Here is an 8,515-nt window from a genome sequence, read left to right as displayed (position 1 = left end):
CCCGTCGGGGGCGGCCGGCGCCGGGGCGGGGGCCGGCGCCGGGCTGCCCGCGCCGCCGCCGGCGGCCGGGGCAGCGTCGCTGCCAGGCGCGTCGCCGGCGGCCGCCGGAGCGATCGCCGCCGGTGTGGTGCCGAGCGGCGCGTCCACGTCCATGCCCGCGCGCGGTCGGCGCGCACACGCCAGGAACTCGAGCTCTCGGTGTGTGGCCCGAGATGCGGAGCGTACGAGAGCGGGGCTTCTCAGGATGTTCTTGCACAGATCTTGACCATTCGAAGGAAAAGGTGTTGAACGATGCTGCGTGGTTTTGTGGCCGCCGCCTGCGTACGCGCCGCGTCGGCGAGCTGGCCCAAATCGCCGCACGCGGCGCGGCGCGCCGCGATCACCGGCGAGGGTCGGGAGCTGCCCCACAGGGCGGCGCACCCCGGTGCGCAGCCGCACCGCGGGCAGCCCCACCGCCGCCGGCTCCAGGGCGAGATCGTCACCTGCGACCCCGGCGACGTCTACGTCGTCGCCGACGACGACGACATCGAGGGCGGGTCCCACCCGGGGTCCATGGGCAACCCGCTCGTCGTCGTCAGCGGCTGCCCCGTCACCGTCGAGGTCGCGCAGGGCAAGCACGCGTTCCTCGCCATCCCGGGCTTCTCGGAGGCGTCGGCGACGGGGGCGCTGCCCCAGCTGAAATGGGAGTGGTCCGTCGACAGCAAGCACGACGAGACGCCCCTCGCGGCCTTCAGCTTCATGGCGTACCCGCGCTTCGAGGGCCAGGCGCCGGAGACGTACTTCGACTGGTACTACTGGCCGCTGCTGAACGTCGACGACGTGTCCTTCGTCGAGCATGCCGAGAACTTCGACTACTACCACTGCTACGGCTTCTGCCAGTACTACGACGACGACGGCGTCGAGGACGAGTGCGCGGCGTGCGACGCGGACACGGATTTACGGGAGGTCTTCGACGTGCTCTGGGTCGGCATCTCGACCTTCGCGAACAAGGAGGCCATGCGCGTCACCTACCGGCCGACGCTCTTCCTCGAGGAGTCGGCCCTCGACCGCGGCGACCTCGGTGTCGTCAAGGCTCTCTACCGGACCAGCTGCGAGCCCTACTCGCACTACCCCGCCGACTGGTCCTGGGACGAGTACATCAGCGAGGACGGCGACGCGCGGGGCGAGCGCGACTCGCGCGCCAAGCCCTACTGCGACTGGTGGCCCGACATGACCCTGGACGACCTCGACGGCGTCGACGACTGCACGGAGATCCCGGGGGTGGTGTGCGACGCCGACGGCCGCGTCACGGGCCTGGACCTCGAGACCTACGGGCTGCGGGGCCCGCTGCCGGCGTCCCTCGCGAATTTGACGAAGCTCGAGACGCTCGAGCTCGACAACAACCGCCTCAACGGGTCGCTGCCCGACTTGTCGGCGTTGGACGCGCTCGAGGACGTGCGCGTCGGGAACAACTTCTTCTCCGGGTCGCTCGCCTGCGTGCCCGACACGGTGCAGATCTTCGCCGCGGGCCGCAACTTCCTCGAGGGCGCCATCCCCGACTGCTTCTTCCGGAGCCCCGCGCTCCAGGTGTTGGACCTCGGCTCGAACGACCTCGACGCGGTGATCCCCGCGTCCGCGGCCGGCGAGAGCGCGCTCTCCGTGCTCTACCTGAGCCAGTCGGGCATCAAGGGCGGCGTCGGCCACGTGCGGAACCTGACGGCCCTCGGCAAGCTCGACCTGAGCCGCAACTTCCTGACGGGGCCTTTGGAGGAAGCGACGCTCGCGGGGTTGCCCAAGCTCTACGAGCTCGACCTGGGCTGGAACGAGCTCTCGGGCCCCGTGCCCCACGTGCCCAACCCCATGCTGCGCCTCGTGGACCTCTCCCACAACCGCTTCACGGGCACCATCGACGCGCAGTTCGACGACTTCGCGGCGGGCCAGGACCACGGCGTCACGTCCGCGCTCCTCCTCGACGACAACGAGTTCTGCGGGCCGCTGCCGACGGTCTTCTACGACCTCGTCGCGGACAGCCACTACTTCGTCTACGAGCTCGACGCGTCGCGGAACCGGTTCCGCTGCGCGCCGTCGGGCGCGAACGAGTACTTCGAGGCCTGGGCGCACACGCTCGCGCACGACTTCGGCAAGTGCACGCCCGTCGCCGTGCCCGCGGCCGTCGCGCCGGGCCGCGGCGACCCCGTGGTCATGCCGGGCAACGACGTCGACGTCCGCGGCACCTTCGTGGCGACGACGGACGGCAAGTGCGAGTTCCGCGCGGGCGACCGGTCGGCCGTCGTCGCGGCGTTCTTCGTCGACGAGACCGAGCTGCGGTGCACGCTGCCGCCGGACTGGCCCGCGGCGCGGACGACGGTGGAGGTCGCGCACCACTGCGAGGACTTCTCGAGCGCGGAGACGCTCGGGGCCGCGCACGCGGCCGTCGAATTCTTCGTCGCCAACGCGACGGCGCCGCCGACGGCGGCGCCCTACGCGCGGCCGACGGCGTCGCCCGTGAGCTCCGCGCCGTCGACGGCGGCGCCGACCTGGGCGCGGGGCGAGGACTCGACGGAGGAGATCCTGTCGACGGCCGCGCTCGGCGGCGTCGTCGTCGCGGGCGTCGTCGCCCTCGGGCTCGGCGCCGCGCTCTACTTCATCATCAAGCGCGAGCTCGCGGGCAAGCCCCTCTTCACGCCCGTGCCGGACATCGCCAACCCGATCCTCGACGGCGAGCGCGGCGGCGACGACCTGGACGACGACGACGACCGCCCGCCGGGCTACGCGCCGTCGCACCACAGACTCGCGTCCGCGCCGCCGCGCGACGTCGAGCTCACCGCGGACAAGTCCGCGGACCTGTCCGACGTCGCCCTCGTCCCGAAGGCCTCGCCCACCGAGGGCGACATCCTCCTGTAAAAAAAGGGTAGATTCCCTGCGGATGGCCACATTGAACGGCAAACAAAACTGCAACATGGTCGTTTCTTGTTAACATTCTCGTGCTCTCACGGGCTGCTCGCTGCCCGCCATGGCTCTCCATCGCATCGCTGCCATGCTGCTGGCGTGGACGCTGTCGGCCGCCGCCCTCGGCGACGCGCGCCGCCAGCACACCAGCGGCCGCGGCGCCGCGCTGCCGCGCCCGAAGCAGGACGACGCGGGCGCCTGGCGCGGCGACGCCGCGGCGGTGGCGGCGCGCCTCCGCGGCGGCGGCACCCTCGCCGAGGCCTTCGCGACGACCATCGCGCCGACGGTCGGCACGGTTGTGGCCAACGCCATGTTCCTCGCGAGCCTGCCCGCGGTGCTCGCCGCGCGACGGGCGGGCGACCTCGGGAGCCTGAACCCGACGCCCTGGGCCTTCATCCTCGTGAACTGCCTCGCCTGGCTCCATTATGGCTACCTGAACGGCAATCCGTATATCTATTGGTCCAACGCGCCGGGCTGCCTCCTGGGCCTCTTCTTCACGCTCACGGGCGCGTCGCTCGGATCGCCCGCGCAGGTCGCGGCGATGGAGAAGGTCGCCGTGGGCTTCGCCGCGGTCCACGTCGCGGCGTCCTTCGTCACGAGCCTCTACCTGACGTCGCCGAAGCAGAAGCAGCTCGTCGCGGGCTACGTGGCGAACGTCATCTTGGTCATCTACTACGGCGCGCCTCTATCGACGCTCGCGGAGGTGCTGGCGACGAAGGACGCGGCGTCCATCTTCGCGCCGCTCTGCGCGCTCAACGGCGCCAACGGCCTGCTCTGGGTCACCTACGGGCTCACCATCGCGGACCCCTTCGTCTGGGTCCCCAACAGCATGGGCGTGGTTCTGGCGGCGACGCAGCTCGCGGTCAAGGGCGCCTTCGGGGGCGCGACGGCCTAGGTCGCTGGGGTCACCCGTTATTTAGTAGTCGCGCTCGCTGCGCCAGAACTGGAGAACGAGGACGAAGACGTCGTCGGGGACCTTCGCGTCGAGGAAGAGCCGCGCTTGCGCGCGCGGCGCGCAGGGGCCGATGCGGCGGAGCGTCGGCAAAGCCCGGCGGAAAGCGAGGAGCTCGGCGCGGTCGGCGCGCCGAGCGGCCACGTGGGCCGTCCAGCCGCCCGCGGCGCGGACGGCGGCGAGGAAGTCGGCCAGGGTCGGGTGGCCGTGGAATCGCGCGTGGGCCTCGGGGTCTCGGCCCTTGGTACTGCGCGCGTCGAGCGACGCGCCGCGACTCAGCAGAAGCTTGCACATCTTGAAGCGATTGTCCGCGGCTGCGAAGTGGAGCGCAGTCCAGCCAGTCGAGTTGGGATGGTAGAGTCGCGCGCCCGCGTCGAGCAGCAGGACTGCCGCGTTGTAATGGCCGCGAATAGCGGCAACCTGCAGCGTCGTCTGACCGGTCAATGATTGACCCAAGTGGACGTCGGCGCCCTGTTCCAGCAGCCAAGCTATGGCCGAAGACCAGCCATTTCGCGCTGCATAAAACAGGCGCGTGTATCCATGCGGCGCATCCTCGATGCGCACACCACCACTTCTGTCGTTTATCACGCGAACAAGCGCGTCGAGGTCGCCGCCCGACGCGTGATAGTGGAGAATCTGGTCGACGAACGAGCGCTCCTCAGAGCTGACCATCGCGTCGACCCGGGCTGCTAGGCCGTGCGTGCTGTGCGGCACCTGCGCGCGCAGTGATCGGCCGACCTCGCATCCGCGCGGCCATCTCGCCCCGGCATCCAGCCCACGTCGTCGCGCCCGGACGCTGCCGCGAGAGACCCGCGCGCGCAACGTCACGAGCACCATGGCCGACGACGAGGAGGACGACGCGCACCACGCGCACCGGAGCGGGTGGCACAACCTCTACCGCGTGGACCAGCGGGTGCCCATGCGCTTCGACCGCCCCATGCCCGCGCCGGCGCCGCCGCCGCCGAAGAAGAAGCCGCCGCCGCCGCCGCGGAAGCGCGACGACGACTACGCCGAGTTCATGCAGTTCACGGGCGTGACCGATCCCGACGTCGCGAAGCGCCACGTCGACGCGGCGCGCGCGGCGGGCATGACGCTGCGGGACGCGGCGCGCTGGTACTTCGACCACGGCGGCGAGCCCGTGGACTCGGCCTTCGTGCGGGCGCTGGTGGCGCTGGGGTTCGACCGCGACCTGGCGCTCCGCGCGGAGGCGTCGGGCATGGATCCCGAGGCCGCGAAGGCGTGGTGCGCGCTCGTGAGGGATCTGGTCGCCATGGGCTTCGACGTCGACCTCGCCTGCCGCGCCGCGTCCCTCTGCCGCGACGTCGAGAGCGCGGCCGAGTGGTGCCTCGAGCAGCAGCGCGCGCCGCCCGCGTCGCGGCCGCCGCCGCCGCCGCTCGTGCTGCCGCCGAAACCCGCTCCGTCCCTGGTCGACGCGGACTTCGCGCTCTTCGCCGCGCCGCCGCCGCCGCAGAGGCCCCAGTACGCGCCGCCGCCGCCGCCGCCGGCGCCGGCGCCGCCGCCGCCGGCGTCCATGCCCATGGGCGGCGAGGCGCCGGCGGCGGTCGTCGAGGCGACGAATCCCTACGGCCACGCGGCGCTGGCCGTCGTGTCCATGCCGCCGGGCGGCGTCGCCGGCGGCGCGGCGTCGGCGGGCCGGTCCCGCGCCGCCGCGGGCCGCGTCCAGCGCGGCGGCCGGCTCGCGAAGCTCTCGGGCCTCGGCGGCGGGCGGACGTTGCTCGGGAGCCGGTGGCAGGCGCGCCACTTCGTGCTCGCGCAGTCGACGCTGGCCTACGGCGACGTCGCCTGGGAGGGCGGGCTGCGGGGCGCGGACCGCAACGGCGGCGCGCTGATCGGGGACGTCTTCGCGGGGACGAAGAAGTCCTTCGGGCTCTGGGGCGCGTACGTCGTCCCCGAGAGCAAGGATCGCGCGGCGGGCCGCGACTTCGCGTTCGCGGTCTACCGCTCCGACGACGACGTCCTGCGCGGCGGGCGGTCCCTGGCCGGCGTGGCGGCGTCGGGCGAGCGGGACCAGCTGTGCCTGCTCGCGGCGGAGGACGACGGCGACCGGGGCCGCTGGGTCTGCGACCTGCTGCGGGCCGCGGGCCGGTCGGGCGTGATCCTGCGCACGCCGTCGCCGAACCTGCAAATGATGGAGCTCCGGTGCGTCTACGGCGACGAGCCGCTGAAGCTCGGCTGCTGCGTCGTCGGGCACGCGGTGCTCGTGCGGACGCTCGATCGCGACGAGGGCGCGGGCTCCGTGGGCGTGCAGGTCGGCGACGAGCTCGTCGAGGTCAACGGCGTCCTCGTGCCGCCCATCGACGCCGGCGCCGTCACCAAAATCCTCGACGCGGCGCACCGGCCCCTCGAGCTCAAGCTCCGGCGGCCGACGGACCCGCGGCGCCACGCGGACTTGGCCCGGTCGGCGATCCACGCGAAGACGGGCGAGGTCGCCGAGGACCTCCGGAAGCGCGAGTCCCTCGAGATCGGCGCGGCGCTCCGCAACGACGCCGAGGACCGGCGGGCCCACTCGCTGCGCCTCGAGGCCGAGGCCGCGGAGGCCGCGCGCGCCGCGGAGGCGGGCCGCGCGCGCGCCGCGGAGGCGAGCCGGCTGCGGGCGCTGGACGACGCGGCCGTCGCCGCGGCGCTCGACGCGCAGCGCGGCGCCGACGCGGGCGCCGCGGCCCTGGCGCGGGGCGACCCCGCGGGGGCCGTCGACGCGTTCCGCGGCGCGCTCCAGCGGCTCCTCGACTCGCGCGACGCGCTCGGCGACCCCGCGGGGCCCGGGCGGCGGGCGCTCGCGCTCCGCGCGCCGGGCCTGGACCTCGCGGCGCTCTACGACCGCGTGCAGCGCGGCGGGCAGGAGGCCCACGACCTCCAGCAGCGCGCGCCCGCGCCGGCGCCGGCGCCGACCGTCGGCGCCCTCGCGGACGCGTTCGAGCGCGTGTCCGTCGCCAGGCGCGCGACGGCGACCTTCGAGTTCGCCGCCAGCGACGACTGGATGCTCGCGCTCGTGCCCGGCGAGCGCCTCGAGGTGCTCAAGACCATGGACGACGGCTGGAGCGAGGTCCGGAACGCGGCGGGCGTGTCCGGCCTCGTGCCGACGGGCTACTTCGAGCTCGAGGGCGGCGGCGGCCCCGTGCGGGTCTAAGGTGTATAAACGTGCCGGCGCGCGCGCCGGGGCCGGCGGCGGGGGGGGGGAGTCGCGGTCGCGGTAGACTTGGACGACCTAGGAGTGGTGGTTGTAGGACGCCGTGCGGACGTAGTTGTAGTCCGGGAGCTCGTGGACGGGGCCGACGGCGGCGAGGGCGTGGTCGCAGTCGTGGAGGTGCTCGTAGGCGAGGGCCTTGATCTCGTCGAGCTCGACGTCCTCGACCATCGCGAGGAGCTCGTTCGGCGCGAGCGGCGCGCCGAGCAGCTTGACGTGCGCGCCGAGCATGGCCGCGACGGCCGCCGGCGAGGCGATGGACGCGCCGAGCTCGGCCTTGTAGGCGAGCTTGGCGCGCGCGAGCTCCGCGTCCGTGACGCCGAAGGAGAGGCGCACCAAATTGTTCATCGTGTACCAGACCGCGTCTTCCACGCGGACGTCCGGCGCGGCGAGGTGGACGCCGAAGAGGGCCGTGTCGGCGTAGGGCGCGTAGAAGGGCGCCACGAAGGCCGCCGCGCCCTGCTCCGCGAGGTCGCGGACGAGCTTACCTGTGTGCGAATCAACCGGTGGAACGCCCCGTCCAGCAAAAACTTCAAACCTCTCTAGCTCGGTCACGTCGACGTCGATTCGGCTGATTCTCGGACGAATCGATCGCTCTCGTCGAGTTCTCGAAGCACAGCCAAAGAGCGTGTGTCGAAGAATACGCTCACATCGAAGTCGGGTTGAAGATTTGAACGGCACAGGAGCTTGCCGTGCGCGTTGTAGGGTTCTTTCAGCGACGCGCCGCCGGCGTTCGCGCCCGCGCCGAGCACGGACGGCAGCAGCGTCGCCGCCGCGCCGAACTCGGACGAGAGCAGGGGGAACTCGTAGGCGACGGCGAGCTCCGCGAGGGGCAGGCCGTCGTAGGACGTCTTCTTGTCGCTTCCCGTGAAGATCGCCGCGGCGGAGTCGTCGAAGGCGACGAGGCCCGCCGACGCGGCCGGCAGCGCGCCGAAGGCGGCCAGGTCGTCGCAGCCGACGCCGACGGCCGTGTAGGCCGTCGGCGCCGCGAGGAGGGCCGCGGCGTCCGTGTGCGTGACGTTCGCCAGCGACGCGGCGGTGCCGTTCGCCGGGAGGCCGTAGGGCGCCTCGAGGTAGGCGCAGCCGTGGACCTCCTCGACCATGCCGCCCTGGGCGGCGAGGACGGTCGCCTTGGCGGCCTCGAAGGCCGCGGCCGACGGGGCCTCGGCGGCCGCGGCCGCGAGCGCGGCGGCCGCCGCGGGCGCGTGCTCCTTGAGCACCGTCGCGACGAGCGAGCTCCCGTCGCGCGTCGCCGCGCCGGTGACGGCGCCGCCGAGTTTGGCGACGGCGGCGCCCGCGGCGGCGGCGCGCGCCTGGGCGACGACGGCGAGGGCGCCGTTCGTCGCCGGCGTCTCGCTGCGCGTGCCGAGGTCGCTGAAGAGGGCGACCGAGGCCACGGGGCCGTTGAAGGCCGTCGACACGGCGTTCAC

At 73.2% G+C, this 8,515-nt stretch overlaps 4 protein-coding genes across 4 annotated transcripts; 3 read left to right on the top strand and 1 right to left on the bottom strand.

Moving 5' to 3' along the window:
* Positions 1-1,260: 1,260 nt before the first annotated feature.
* Positions 1,261-1,593, top strand: AURANDRAFT_8597 (hypothetical protein; the record flags this gene model as incomplete). Its single annotated transcript, XM_009037759.1, has 1 exon — positions 1,261-1,593. A coding segment is annotated over one exon (333 nt), but the record flags the coding sequence as incomplete, so codon positions are not given.
* A 1,423-nt stretch (positions 1,594-3,016) lies between these two features.
* Positions 3,017-3,823, top strand: AURANDRAFT_25095 (hypothetical protein; the record flags this gene model as incomplete). Its single annotated transcript, XM_009038138.1, has 1 exon — positions 3,017-3,823. The coding sequence occupies one exon, from the start codon at positions 3,017-3,019 to the stop codon at positions 3,821-3,823; it is 807 nt and encodes a 268-aa protein (XP_009036386.1).
* Positions 3,824-4,138: 315 nt separating this feature from the next.
* Positions 4,139-4,417, bottom strand: AURANDRAFT_15895 (hypothetical protein; the record flags this gene model as incomplete). Its single annotated transcript, XM_009037809.1, has 1 exon — positions 4,139-4,417. A coding segment is annotated over one exon (279 nt), but the record flags the coding sequence as incomplete, so codon positions are not given.
* Positions 4,418-4,715: 298 nt separating this feature from the next.
* AURANDRAFT_63439 (hypothetical protein) lies at positions 4,716-7,028 on the top strand (the record flags this gene model as incomplete). Its single annotated transcript, XM_009038139.1, has 1 exon — positions 4,716-7,028. The coding sequence occupies one exon, from the start codon at positions 4,716-4,718 to the stop codon at positions 7,026-7,028; it is 2,313 nt and encodes a 770-aa protein (XP_009036387.1).
* Positions 7,029-8,515: the final 1,487 nt, after the last annotated feature.

This window comes from Aureococcus anophagefferens (assembly GCF_000186865.1).
Source record: "Aureococcus anophagefferens unplaced genomic scaffold AURANscaffold_7, whole genome shotgun sequence".
NCBI classification, from domain to species: Eukaryota; class Pelagophyceae; order Pelagomonadales; family Pelagomonadaceae; genus Aureococcus; species Aureococcus anophagefferens.
The sequence above is the reverse complement of the archived record's forward strand: the minus strand, read 5'-3'. Positions and strand labels throughout refer to the sequence as shown.